We start from the raw sequence: 15,859 nt of genomic DNA, 5'->3' as shown, positions 1-15,859 counted from the left end.
AAAAGGTTTATTTTTATAATGCAATTTTTGGCATATATTTCATTCTAGGTGACGTCATCCATCAGAGCGTGATGACGTAATCGATGATTTTTTTAAAGAGAATAGGGGTCGTATGGTATCTCGTTTGAAAGCGTGTTCAATTCTTTTAACATTATTATCATAATTTATACAGACCTTCATTTATACCTACTACTGTCAGAAAATAGAAAAGATGTTTATTTCACAAATAAACATATCTTTTCGGTTAAATTAAATCACAAATAGCCTCCCAGCTACATCTTGACAGTTTGAACATTTAATTTAAACAAAAAAGCAATATTTATTTGCCAAATAATAATTTTTTTCTATTTTCTGACAGCAATAAAATGTATTTTGAGTTAAATAAATTACATACATTCTTCTTTTTGTCAATTAATTTAATTAAAAAATTATTTTTTTGGCCACCTTGTACAAATAATGATATTATTGTTTTTATATTATTAAACAGAGATTTAAACACTCTTTCAAATGAGACCCTTATTTGAAATATTGACCCAAATACGACCCTTATTCCCATTTTAAAAAAATCATCGATTACGTCATCACGCCCAGATGCAATTAAGGGGTCAAAATTTGTGATTTTCAAAAAATTACATATTTGAGATTTCTTTTTTTGAAAAAATTTGTCTTAAAGCTCAAACTTTTTTTATTTAAAGTATCTACCTATGTCTTATCCAGAAAAAAATTACAATCCATGATCGGCATGCCTAATACTGTTAAAAAAAATGCTGAAAATGGCATTTTATCAGTTTACCTTTTCAAATTTTGAGGTTCATTTAAGGCCTCAACGGTAGTTTGAAATTAAATAATGCTGTAGGCCATTTTTTTAGAACATACTTTTCTAAAAAGTTTGGTTTTTGATTTTTTGCTCTAGGACAAACCTCAGTGAAAATATTGGCTAAAGAACGAAGCCATGTTTTCCGTGAAAATGATCGATACAAAAAAAATCAAGATCGAAAAATATTAAAAAAAGTCAAGCAACCAACTTAATTTATATTGGACCACTTGGCATGGATTGACCCTTTGATGTTGATATTGTTTAAAGCAGTGGTGCTCAGACTGATACTGTGTGGGATCTACCACATAAAGGCAGCGTCCAGCGATCGACTGCTAGTAAAAAACAACAGTTTTGAAAGTAAAAACTTTGTTGCACATTTCTATTTGATAAAAAATTGTAACTTCAGAGAGTTGTAATCATGTTTTTCATCCTAATTTTATTTGGATGTTGATGCATGGCACTGCATAATATTCACAAGATTTTCATATGATGGTACAGAATTACCGAGGGCCAGATGCAAGCATGATGAGATATGTTCGTCAGTTAGCCGATTATAATACTTTAATTTCACTACCTTCATTTGGGAAGATGCAGACTCACACAAAGTTCGTTGATCCAAAGAATGCTGTGGATATGAGCTTTAGAGCTATTTTCCTCAAATATGGATATTTGTTATACGGTATGAAAGACCAATATTTCGTATCAGCCGCTCTGGACTTAAGGTGTATATAAGTATCCGAAATTATTTTCAGTGCTTCATTTTGGACTATATTGAAAGTAATTAATATTTCAGTGGCAATTTTTCCCACGTCTTCACAAGAAAATGGATTAGACATTAATGTTACAATATCTGTCAGTTTCTTAAAATCAGCCAAGCATCTTTCAAACTCGCCATGAACTACTTGCATCTCCGTGTCATAATAAATATACAGTATTCTCTCTTTATAAGGATTCCCTATATAACGATAATTCCTCTATAACGATGAAAATACTAAACGTTGTTGTTTGGTTCGTCATAAGGACAATGTATTCATTCTTTCTCTATACCGATATCGTTCTCTCTTATAGCGATCACTTTTTAGCGTTCAATCGTCGATGACCTCACTTTTCAAGAAACAATTGATAACCATTCGCGTTTGGCCGACAACTAAACCGTGCGAATTTTATCAATTAAAGATAACAGTTAGAGAATAGTCCCTAACAGATAGGGACAGAGGGAATAATTAACAAACCTCTTGCGTAGGTGTAACTTGATACAAATAGATTAGTAAGTAATTAATTTTGTGGACTACTGTGAAACATTTAGCAAAAATTGGGTGGTTCCAATTTCAATCCAGTGTGCAGAAAGTAGAGTAACCTGCTTTTATCGTTCGGGCAGTGTGCCTGTGTTTTCACACAGATGTAGAGAGATCTATTGACGACTTCTCACTTCCAGTTTCGGTTGTAACTCAGTCTGTGAAAAGTCAACATATTTTCGAAAAAGCGTAAAGTACTCTCGGTTGAAGTACTTTAGTATTATTAAAAATTAAGCAATTTTAAATTAAAATAGGTTATTATTTAGCTCAGTATTATTATTATTACAATAACGAATTTTGTCTCTCTCTCTGTATAACGATCTCTCCTTATAACGATAAAAATTCCCTGTCCCTTGCATATCGTCATAGAGAGAGAGGACTGTAATTCAAATGGGCGGTTAACCTATTTTTCAACGATAGAAAGTTGTTTAAATCCTTCCTGTTCATTTGATTATACAATAATAACAATTTGTTGACAAAGAAATGTACTGCGTTCATCATATCGATAATGTTTATTTTTACCCTGTAGTTCCAAATTAAGGAGGTTCAAATGATTTGGTAAATCTGATACGAAAGCCAGATCACTGAGCTTTTCGTTTTGATGTAAATTTTCCCCTCGTTCTTCTAGAAAAGAAATTATTTCGGGCTAATTATTTCAACCACCTCACATAATATGTATGCAGAAGTAAATTAGTGTCCACATCTCTTTCATTTGTATTTTTTCCGTGAATTGCAATCGACTTCAAAAACTTTGGCGATCGACCGGTCGATCGCGATCGACTCTTTGAGCACCACTGGTTTAAAGCAATATTATTTAAGAGGATCGGTACGTATTTTCGGCTGCAATGCTATTCAAATGTGGAATCATTTTTTTCGAATCCTGAGAAAACTAATAAGTATTTTTGAAAAATTTAAACGCAGAATGAAAGATTACGTTATTAGCGAGGGCCGAAAGTCCCTGAGAACTTCTATAATGTTTATTTAAATAAGTTACAGGGGTGAAAAACTAAGAGAAAATTTAGTGTGATTTTTAATTTCAAATATCTCATTCAAAATAAACTTTTTATTTATTCTAAGGGACTTTCGGCCCTCGGTAATAATTTAATCTTTCATTCTGCGTTTAAATTTTTAAAAAATATTTATTGGTTTTTTCAGGATTCGAAAAAAATGAACACAATGCCGTGGTAATATTTTCCAAATCTATCTTTGTCTTACAACGCACTCAGCCGAATATAATATTGTCAGCATATATTGTCAGTCAGATACTGACAATCAGTGACAATTTTAAATATTTGACATTGCATCGGGAATATTTTGAGGTATTGATTAAATATTATTGATATATAGTGTATTTGATAAATAATTGATTTAAGACGGAACTTAATAAAAAGTTATTTATTGTGTATTATTTGTGGAAGATCCAAGCAGAGAATACATCAGGATAATATATTCTGTGATCCAAGTATTTTGTTGTTAAAGATGTTCAAAATTGTAAGCGTTCCATAACAATATATTATTAAAAAATCACTTTAACACTTTTCCTCTTTTCTCGATTGAGTATTAGTTTTTGTTTTACAAATAAATTATTACAATCACTGAATACATAGTTAGTGAAAAAATTATCACATTTATTAACTGAATTAATAATTTGCAATTATAAAAATAACAGTTATCCAAGAACATTCAAAAGCCATCTCTTTAAATTAATGATGACATTTTCAAGTAGAATGACATTCTAGTAATGTTTACATATCCATACCAGTGTGAATTTTACTACACGTAATTTGCCGTGTAAAGACAGAAAAAGTAGGGATACACGTAAAATATTTGCGAATTATGTACCCATAGCCTTAAAAGGTTAAGATTGTCTTATAATATATTATGTGTTAACGTATTTTAAACTTACTTGAATATGAATTAAAGCAGATGCATCCAAACTGTCTTCATGGTTTTCAGCTCGACACTGGTAGGTTCCCCCATCTCCCTCTTGGATTTTTGTGATTCTTAACGAGTTCGTTGTGCCAACCAGCTTAAACCGGCTATCCAAGTCACTAAAATGTGCGCAGTATGTTAAATTAAATATTTCTGTTAAAATATTAACAATAAAGCATATACTAGTATATTATGCAACGAGTATTTAATGATGGTCGTTATGACGCCAGTATGATGGATACGACATGAGCTGCGAAGCGGCGAGATATAGAATATGAGCATCATAATGACAATTAAATGCAAGTTGTGTATACTTGATTTTTTCTATGATCATTCACAACAAAAATATATTCAAATTTATTATTTTGTTGATACATTTATATTTTGAATATTACAATAATTATTAAAATGAATTTGAAGTGAAATTTTCAATATCCCTATCGTATCAAAGCGAATGCATTTTACTTTACATTGCTCATTGCGCATGTGCCACCTTCGAGATAGAACGTCATCTCGAGATTATATTGGTTTACAATCTGTACCGTAATGAAAATCTGTATTACAATGAAACCCATTATGATACAGGTAATGAAATCATAATTGATATATTAAAGTATGAGAGTAGAAAAATGTATGTATTAAAAAATATTTGATAAAATGGTAGATATAATTAATTTTAAAAAAGTAATGACACTAATACATGAAATATACCTACATTCACAAAAAATATCCAGCGGAACATAATTTTTAATAACAATTATTAGAAAATTAAAAAAAAAACGTTAACTTTTACATACTACTTATTTACACTTTTATTAATTTTGGTAAATGTGGTAAATTATCGAATCTTTAATCATCAGTAAAATTTACTGGTTGTTTTATAACACTCCCAACATGCAATGGGAAATTTAATAAACTTGGGTTTGTGTTGTGGATTAAAATTTTAAATCAATATATTTGAAGAAAATCATGTATCATCGTCATCAATGGTGCCACAGCCCTATGAAAGAGCCTCGACCTTCCCAAGTTTATTACGCCAGTCAGTCCTATCCATTGCCAACCGTTGCCAGTTTGCTGCGCCTATTTTTCTCCCATACTCATCTACACCATCCTTTTCCATCTGAGTTTTGGCCTACCCCTATTTCTACTTCCCACAGGTTGTGACATAGGAATTCTTCTAGGAGGGTTGTTCTGCTGTGATCTTGCTAGATGTCCTGCCCATCTTAGTCTTCCTATTCTTATAAGAGATACTACGTCTTTACCTCCCAATTTTTGTTTAGCAGTGTTGCCAATCCGACCAATATAATATTTGCCAAACCTCCGTTAAAATTCTGCTAATTGCTTTATATTAATGCTAAAAATTATGCCAATATTTTTTAATACCTATCAAATAAAATAATAACACGTCATTTAACTTCAAATGTGCAATCAATCACAAACAAGTCTGGCTAATAGGGAACTTGCATAAAATTTTAAATTCGAAAAAAATGATATAAAATATAATTTAGAACCTGTATCAAAAATAAAAAAGTTTTGTTTGTCTTTCGTTTGGCCCCTAAAGACAACTAAAAATTCAACTTATACCAGCCACCCCAAAACGCGTCGTGACGTCACTGGGTTGTATGTTTACATTCTATACCAATTGTATATATAATTTTGGATTAGACATTATAAACGTCAGTAGAAAATACAGTTATGTGACGTTACAAATGTTTTTGATCGTTTGAACTATTCATAGAAAATTTGTACTTTTACAAAATGGTTTCATTTTCAATAGTAAACCTTCTTTCCTTTCCTTCAAAAACTGTATCAAACTGCAATCTCAACAAACTGGTATATTTTATTACAGTGACATACGATAAATGTCATTAGAATATAAATATTTTTCCTTTATTCCCCGACGACGATCTGGCTAAATACCCAAGTAGGTGGAGGCCAATAAACTAAAGAAGAAGAAGAAGAATATACGTAAATATAACCATAAACTGAACCACATAGTCAAACTCTGTGACGACACGGGTCGTTTGAACTATTTTAAGATAAGGAAGACTTTAAATTTGTACTTCTAAGTTATTATGAGTGTTTGAAGCATGAAATTTTGGAAATCCCATTTTTATACAAAACTGAACATTATGTAATAAAAAAAATGTGCAAGTTCCCTATTGGCTCTACCAAAGCCATTTTTTAGAAAAAAAACTTCAAATGTTTATTAATCAAGGAAACGAACGAAAAAAATATTTTATGCTTTAATTGATTATGATTTCAAATAAAATGTTGACATCTTGGATGTCTTCATCCGCAGCTGATGTGCATGTAGACGTGGACGTGGAAGCCTGATTATCCAAACTGTAACTCTCTTTGGTACCTATAGACCGCAGTACGTTATCAGGATCAGGAACTGTGTATAAGAGTAACAGCTTTTCCCTGCTCTCTTCAGGCCGAACTTGATGTATAAAATGACATTTAAAGGTTTTACAGACAACCGGTTGCGAAGCTTGGTTTTGATAACATTCATTTGACTGAAAACACGTTCAATTTCCGCATTGTAATGTGGCAGTGATAAGAAGGATATTGCTAGTTGAGATAATTCTTTAAAGGGGTTATTATACCAGCTGCATCTTTATAATCAATTACTTCATTCCAGAATTCTACGGTGGAAGATGTGCATTCCCATTTAATGTGAACTACAAAAAAAAATATGTATGTATGTTTCTCCATTGAGACAAGAGCCTGTGTTGTAGATGCATCCATTTGGAATTCTGGTGCAATATCAATAATAGAAGGTTTGACAAGTTTTAAAGTTTCTTCTATGGAAAATAAAGATACTTTCTCAAGCACATGGAAATTAATTGGTAATCTAGAACGCAGCTCCGTTACAAGTTTTAGTGTGAAATGCAGGCAACGTTGACATACATTCTTTTCTACCTCAGGTTGAAGGTTGTATTTGTATTCTCGCAATTTTGTTTCAAATGAATATCCCATGTACTGCTGAGGATCTAAATAACTTTCTATGTTTTGAGTAAAAATATCGACTCTCGCTGTTGGATTAGTTGGATTCAAGATACGGCAATTTGTAGATTGAACTAAGGCACACAAATCCTTGAAAAGTTTTGTTGGATCAACATTGTTGCTTTCAAACAGCTTGTTCACAACTTGTACTTCACAAAAAATCGGTATAGCAAGCATAACCCAGTAAAATCATAACAGATAAATTATTTGTTTTAAAAAATGCTGAAACATGATCCTGTAGTTGTCATCCTCCGCAGATATAGTAATATAAACATTATATCAAGTTCCTGTGATACCTAAAGTTGTTTTAGTAATTATTGCAAGGCCAACATAAAAATTTGTTCTGAATTAGAAGATTTTCGATTATTTATGTTACATATTATTTTTTACATTGAAATTCATGAAATTTTTACTAAATAATTTATTTTTATATTTAATATGCTATATAAACAACAAATAAATAAGCTAAACAACAAAAATATGCCAAATCTAGCATAAAATAAGCTAAATTGGCAACGCTGGTTGTACTTCCTCCTCCAAACACCATTTTCACAGATGCCACCGAATATTCCTCTCAGGATCCTTCCTTCAAATATAAGCTGAAGGTTATCATCTGCCTTGGAGTTGGTCCATGTCTCCAATCCATATGTCAACACTGGTTGTATACAGCGCCGGTTTAACCAGGGGTCTTTTGGGTGCTGTAGCACCGGGCGGTTGATGGTTCTAGGGCGGTACGCGCGAAGCGCGTGCTGTTCCGAAATTATATGATTATGGTAAAATAATATTTGCATACAAATCCACATGATATAATAATAAAAAATTTTCTGTTTTATCATTAACTTGAAAACTTAACAATAATTTATAAATAAATTATTATTATTAACGTCGACGTACCTATATGGTTTATGCACTGTGTTCAGTTTATGTTATCTAAATGTCAGATAACGTACAAACATGCCGCGCGCCGTAAAATTATGCGTTTAAGAATAATGTGCGAACACCGCAAAATACACGTTTGGGTTGGCAGACGGCCTGACGGGCGCCGGCCGGCGCGCCGCGCCGAAATAAAACAGAAACTGCTTACTACTTGAACACTTAATAATATTGGGTGAAAGTACTAGACAGAATCATAAGTGTAATAAAGTTTCTGGCTACCAGGGAATTGGCATTTAGAGGTACTCATGAAAGAATTGGCGAAAAACGGAATGGAAACTACTTGGTTTACTGGAACTATTGTCAGAATATGATCCATTTTTGAAAGATCATATTAATAAACGAGCAAATTTAGGTAAGGGCAAAACGTCATATCTATCAAAAGATATATGTAACGAATTACTGAATATTTTATCCAATCGAGTCATTGATGAAATTGTTAGACAAATTAAGGCAAACAAATACTATTCTATAAGTGTAGATTCAACACCTGACATAACACACCATGACCAACTTACAGTGATTTTGAGATATTGTGACAATAAAGGGAATCCCGTGGAAAGATTCGTGGAATTTTATAAAAACACTGAGCATAGCTCACAAAAACTTGAGGAAACAGTTATTGGGATGTTAGAGTCTTTGAAATTAGATATTAAGAACTGTAGAGGCCAGTCTTACGACAATGCCAGTAATATAAGTGGAAAGTATTCTGGTTTGCAAGCACGTATTAAAGCTTACAATGATTTAGCTCTCTTTGTGCCGTGTGCTGCTCACTCTTTAAATTTGGTTGTCCAAAATGCAGCAGATTGTTGTTTGGAAGCAACATCTTTTTTTATGTTGGTACAAGCTATCTACAATTTTTTCTCCGTGTCTACACATAGGTGGGAGTTATTGTCTCGTGCAATAAAGGATTCGGCTGAGTCGGGGCAGACACTGTTACCTAAGAGAGTGAATACAACCCGTTGGTCTTTTCGTTTTGATGCCGCAAAAGCGTTAAAAAGCAATTACTGTTTGATTAAAACATGTTTGATTGGAAAATCAACGGATATAAATGAGAAAAACATAGTAAGAGTTGAAGCAGCTTCTCTATCGGAAAAACTTGATTTGTTGGAAAACGGAATAATTTTATCATTTTGGCTTGACGTTTTACAAAGGGTTAATTAATGAAGTGAATAAATCAGTACAAAAGGGAAATATGGATTTAAGCACAACCGCTCATCTGTTATCATATTTAGCAGATTACTTTGATTTCTTACGTGATCGTTTTGATCACTACGAGGCCTTAGGAATGTTGTAAACAGGGAACGAAAATTATGCTGAGAAGAAGATTAAATTAAAAAAAAACTTGCAATTAGGAGAAATGAATTCGGAGGCAAGCTTAAGCCAAAAAGAGAAAATGCGAACACAATGTTATGTTTGTATAATAGACAATCATAAGTCGGAGATTATTCGCCGATCTGATAGTTATAAATCTTGTTCAAAAGCATTTGAATTTTTGTTTAAACTAAAAGCTACGGAAGATGAAGATATTTTCAGATCGGCAACCGAATTACAACAAAACTACAAGGAGTATTTGGACGAGTATTTTCCCCAAGAATGTGTTCATTTAAATCATTTGTTAACGTCTCTTCCCCAATTAAAAATAGACACTCCTTTAGAATTGGTACAGGCTTTATACGAAAATAAATTAATATCTTCATTTCCAAACGTTAATATTTGCCTGCGTATTTTTTTCTCCATAATGGTCGCAAATGCAAGTGGATAACGCTCTCTTTCGACACTAAAAAGGGTAAAGACCTACTTAAGAAATGCAATTTCCCAAGAAAATTTGAACTCCTTAGCAGTCTTATCCATTAACGAGGACCTGCTAAATGAATTAAATATAACTGATATCATCGAAAACCTCGCTTCAGTAAAATCAAGAAAACAAGCTTTTCAATAGCAAAGGTATTTGCTTACCTACCTGATGTTACCTGTTTGAATGTTATTAAGTAAATTTTTATTTTACTTTGTGAAGTTCGCCCTTAATTTTTTCCTTGTATATTGTTAGTTTTCATTTAAGTTTGAAACCAAAAAAAGTTGTAATTGTTTTTTTTTATTTTAATAAACTTGTATTCAAAATATGTTTTGTTGAATTGAAATAAAGTTAAGAAATATTTTTGAGCCTGGGCGCGGCATCCGTATCAGCACCGGGCGGCAGACTGTGTTAAACCGGCACTGGTTGTATAAGGGTTTTGTATATGGTTATTTTTGTTTTTTGGCTTAAGTTTCTGCTTCTCATAATTATGTCTATTCGGTCCAAAATAGCATTTGTTTGCTAGGATTATCCTTCCATTGTAGCCTTAACCAATCTTATCAGTTTATCAGGGATGTGGAATTCATCCATGGCTTCATAAAATTTATTTCTTAGAACACTATCATAGGCTGATTTAAAATATACGAAAAGTTGGTATGTGTCGATATTTAATTAATTAGTTTTTTTCCAGTATTTGCCTTAGCACAAAGATCTGGTCTGTTGTTGATCGACCAGGCCTAAAACCACTTTGATATTCTCCAAGAAGCTCCTCTGAATGTGCACTTAGGCGACTATATAAGAATACTCCAAAATATTTTGTAGGCTGTATTAAGGAGGGTTATTCCCCTATAGTTTCTACATTCCAATTGATCACCCTTTTTGTGTAGCTGGCAAACGATTCCAATACACCACTCTTCCAGGATTTGTTCCTCATTCCAGGCTCTCAGTATTATTTTATATATTTGATTAGCCAGAGTAGCACCTCCATATTTAATAAGTTCCGCGGGTATACCATCACTTCCTGGAGATTTATTATTTTTTAGGTGTTTTATTGCATCCCGTACTTCCTGAATTGATGGAGGCTCTAATGGTGTATTGTTGCTTGCTCCTGGGGGTGGTTGATTTGGATCTTCTACTTTCATAGTAAGTAGTTCTTTATAATGCTCCACCCACCTTTTCAATATTTCTTCTTTTGTATTGAGTATGTAAGCTCACCCCTCCTTATCCTTACATAGTCTTAGCCTTGGTTTGAATTCCTTTCTTGCATTAATCAGAGTTTTATAGAATTTTCTTGTTTGATTTTCCTGTTTTAATGTCTCAAGTTTTTGTATGTATGTATGTATGTACAAGACTGCTTGTACATATGTATTAAATGCTTGCTGTATGTATTAAAAAATATTTGATAAAATGGTAGATATAATTAATTTAAAAAAAGTAATGACACTAATACATGAAATATACATTCACAAAAAATGTTCAGAGGAACATAATTTTTAATAACAATTATTAAAAAATAATAAAAAAAACTTTTACATACTAAAAATATCACAAGGAAAAAATTCCTGTACTGGCTGTATACCATAAATCACAAAAAATAAAAACCTGATCTTGTAAAAGGTATATTTAACATCCCTGAAAAGGGCTGTATCACAACAAAACGTTTTCGGAATCAATATTCCATCATCAGTGTTATCACCTAAAATAAGTATAACTATAAGTAAAACAAACGTGAGATTAAATTTTGACAAAGGTAAAAAAGTGAATAGATACTTACAGGTTTACATGCTTTAAGCCACCAAAATGTACGGGTAAAAACCCTTATATTGATTTTAAAGAGTTGGGGTTACATTATATTATCCGATTTTAAAGGATGTTAAAAATATTTCCAGATTAACCCCTGGCATCACACGACATCAACCATATTGGTTGGGAAATTGTAGGTAGAACCTTACATGGCAGAGTTTAGGTGACAACTGACCGGAATGACCCCCTGAATGATGTCAGCACTAGATTGACACCTTACTTTGACAGAATGTACTAATATGTGTATTTACTTCAGCCAAAAGAATTTAAAGGGTACCCCCCGTTAAGATAGGCAAAATGCCCTCACTCTCAGAATTCAATCTTTTTAATTTTTTTACGTTCTGTGCAATTAAAAAATGAGATAACGCGAATTTTTAGCTCGCCACCCCCCTTACCCCTCCGCCCACAGCCTAAAACGTAGATTTTTAGATTTATTTTTTTTAGGTTGGTTGTAATTGATTTAAAAATTTCAAAAAGTTCATAAGTGTAACTGAGGCTTTTACAAAACATGTCCATTTTTTATAAACCCTTAGGTCGAGTTAGCCCTTAGAAAAGCTATCTCTCTGATTTTTTTCAGATTTTTCCGTCAGGTGCGCCATCTTGAAAAATCCGGAAAACTGTTTTTTTTTAGGGGGTTTTTAGGGATTTTCTCCATTTTATAGACTGCAACATAGATCAACTCAAAGTTTTGTTAATAGATTATGTATAATTTGAAATAAATGAGTATTTTAGGATTATCAAAAATTGGGCAAAATACCTTTATCATCATCATCATTGGCTCGACAGCCCTTTCTGGGTCTTGGCCTGTTCCAGGATTCTTCTCCACTCTGATCTGTTTCGTGCTTTTTTTCTCCAAAAATACCTTTAAACCCCCCAAAAACCATGTTTTTTAAGTTATGTAAGGGTTTTTGCGGGCTTAATGATATTTTTTGAGGTCGATACAGGTCGATTTTAAAAAATTAGGACTCACCGCAATTTTAGCCCACTTTCCCTATTCCCCCTCCCCCACAGCCAAAAATGTCAATTTTTCGATTTTATTTTTTTTAAGTTGGTTTGCAATCAGATTAAAAATGTTGTTCTGAAGCTATTTCTTTGTGGCATTTTTGTAATTAACTATTCTAAATGGGAAATAAGCCACAATTTAACTAAAAATGATTTTATTTTCCATCTGTAATGCGATAGAGAGGATTCGATAATCTGTGACGCACTGAAAAAATGGTTTGGGACGATCTATATAAATAAGTCAGATTAAATTAAATTATTAAGAGATTTTTTTACCAAGCAACCTTTTTGTTTAATTTATTAATATTTTGTGTATTTTGACAACGACGTCCGTGGTGGACGTCGAAACGTTAATAAAATCATTTTTTAGTTAAATTGTGGCTTATGTCGCATTTAGAATAGTTAGTACCTAATTATTAAATTATAAATTACAAAAAATTCACACGCAGAGCTGAGGCTGTTACAGAACGTTTATTTTTATGGACCCGAAGGTCGAGTGTACATATTATAACCTCATTTTTTTTTTGTTTTTTATTAGGTACGTATAACTTTTTTTGGCGATGACTGCTAATTTTTTTTTGTCTTTTGTGTATTTTACAAACCATCTACGTTTGGCTCCTAATGCAAATAGTCCACGCTGTATGCTTCTCCCGTTAGGTAAATTATTCCGATTAATTTTTTTACACAAACTTACTCAAAAACAGGTCCTTATAACAAATCCACAAGGTGCCAGGCAGTACCGCGATCGGAAAATTGTTTAAACATTTTTTTAAACGAATTCAAAAAATCAATTTTTTCACTTCGGACAAATTTGTTTTAGATTCTCTGGATCAAGCTGAGCAAAAAAGGTATCTTGTGATTTTTCTATAAAATTGACTGTTGTCGAGTTACATGCAATTTCAAATTTGAAAAACGCGAAAATAGCCATTTTCAAGGCTTAATAACTCGATTAAAAATTATTATTATGAAAGTCATAAAGTGACCAACTCAAAGTTTAAAGCCCCCCTGCAATAGCCTAAGAAATTTTTGTCATTATTTTATTGCTAACTATTATTTTTAATAATTAAAAATGAGCGCTAAGCATGTATTGAAGCGGCCGTCCGCGAGAGAGAAATGTACAATATTCATTGGACGTTTTAAAAAAATATCGATTGGAAGTCAAAAATACGTTTTAAAAAAATAAAAAAGGAATTTTGAGGTTATATGTATTGGACACTCGACCTACACGGGTCTATAAAAAATAGATATGTTTTGTAGAAGCCTCATAAAAATTTTAAATTAATTGCAACTTTAAACAAAAAAAAAATAGAACAATTGACGTTTTTGTGGGGAAGGGGGGGGGTGTGCTAAAAATGCGATTAGTCTTATTTTTTTTCACATATAATGTAAAAAAAATGAAAATAAAAAATATTCAGGCTGTATTGATCTCAAAAAATAATATCATTAAGCCCGCAAAAACCCTTACATAACTTAAAAAAACATGGTTTTTGGGGGGTTTAAAGGTATTTTGCCCAATTTTTGATAATCCTAAAATACTCATTTATTTCAAATTATACATAATCTATTAACAAAACCTTGAGCTGATCTATGTTGCATTCTATAAAATGGAGAAAATCATTAAAAACCCCCTAAAAAAACAGTTTTCCGGATTTTTCAAGATGGCGCACCTGACGGAAAAATCTGAAAAAAATCAGAGAGATAGCTTTTGATAAAATACACAAAATGCAAAAAAATTGGACCTGCAGCCCCTCCAAAAAAAAGTTATAGGTTTTAAAAAAGTTTAAAAAAAATTTAAGGTTATGTACATTCGACCTAAGGGTCCATAAAAAATCGACATGTTTTGTAAAAGTCTCAGATACACGTGTCAATTTTTTGAAATTTTTAAATCAATTGCAACCCAACTAAAAAAAATTAAATCTAAAAATCTACGTTTCTGGCTGTGGGGTGTGGCGAGCTAAAAATCCGCGTTTTCTCATTTTTTAATTGCACAGAACGTAAAAAAATTGAATTCTGAGAGTGAGGGCATTTTGCCTATCTTAACGGGGGGTACCCTTTATGTTAATATTTAAAATAATAACAGTAGTGAAAAATTTGTTGGGATTAAAATGAATCTACCCTGAAAAAGTATGATAGATAAAAGTTAAAAATTGTAGAATAAAACAGGAGAGAATTAATACTTTTTTTAGGGTAGGCAACTATTATCACATGGAATTGAAAATTATAAATATGTAAATACAGGGTTGTACTTTTCTAATATGTTAGTTAAGCTGATGTAATGAGCTTAATATTTAGTCTGGATTTCTCAGTCTCCTCATTACTACTTTTCTTATTTAGGTACATTTACATCTAGTAATACTTCTTCAGCCAAAATCAATATATATCATCTTTTATCTATTTTGTTGGATCCTTCCATTAATAAATTACACTAAATATTAAGCTCATTACATCAGTTTAACTAACATATTAGAAAAGTACAACCCTGTATTTACATATTTATAATTTTCAATTCCATGTAATGATAATTGCCTACCCTAAAGAAAGTATTAATTCTCTCCAGTTGATTCTATAATTTTTAACTTTTATCCATCATACTTGTTCAGGGTAGATTCATTTTAATCCCAACAAATTTTTCACTACTGTTATTATTTTAAATATTAACATAAAATTTAAATTCTTTTGGCTGAAGTAAATACACATATTGGTACATTCTGTCAAAGTAAGGTGTCAATCTAGTGCTGACATCATTCAGGGCCGGTCAGTTGTCACCTAAACTCTGCCATGTAAGGTTCTACCTACAATTTCCCAACCAATATGGTTGATGTCATGTGATGTCAGGGATTAACCTGGAAATATTTTTAACATACTTTAAAATCGGATAATATAATGTAACCCCAACTGTTTAAAATCAATTTAAGGGTTTTTACCCGTACATTTTGGTGGCTTAAAGCATGTAAACCTGTAAGTATAACTATCTATTCACTTTTTTACCTTTGTCAAAATTTAACCTCACGTTTGTTTTACTTGTAGAGTTATACTTATTTTAGGTGATAACACTGATGATGGAATATTGATTCCGAAAACGTTTTGTTGTGATACAGCCCTTTTCAGGGATTTTAAATATACCTTTTACAAGATAAGGTTTTTATTTTTTACATACTACTTATTTACACTTTTATTAATTTTGGTAAATGTGGTAAATTATCGAATATTTAATCATCAGTAAAATTTACTGGTTGTTTTATAAAACTCACAACATGTAATGGGAAATATAAT

General features: G+C 31.9%; 1 protein-coding gene across 2 annotated transcripts in view; it reads right to left on the bottom strand.

The window, feature by feature from the left end:
• The window catches only part of LOC126881976 (neogenin), a 110,872-nt gene that overhangs the window by 77,029 nt on the left and 17,984 nt on the right, over positions 1–15,859 (bottom strand). For both annotated transcript variants that reach the window (XM_050646725.1, XM_050646726.1), the window contains exon 6: positions 4,019–4,163. In XM_050646725.1, the coding sequence (XP_050502682.1) occupies positions 4,019–4,163 (145 nt within the window). The remainder of the gene's footprint in view (positions 1–4,018; positions 4,164–15,859) is intronic.

The sequence above is a fragment of the Diabrotica virgifera genome, chromosome 3 (assembly GCF_917563875.1).
Source record: "Diabrotica virgifera virgifera chromosome 3, PGI_DIABVI_V3a".
Lineage (NCBI taxonomy): Eukaryota > Metazoa > Arthropoda > Insecta > Coleoptera > Chrysomelidae > Diabrotica > Diabrotica virgifera.
Note: the sequence above shows the minus strand (reverse complement) of the source record. Positions and strands in the feature narration are given on the sequence as shown.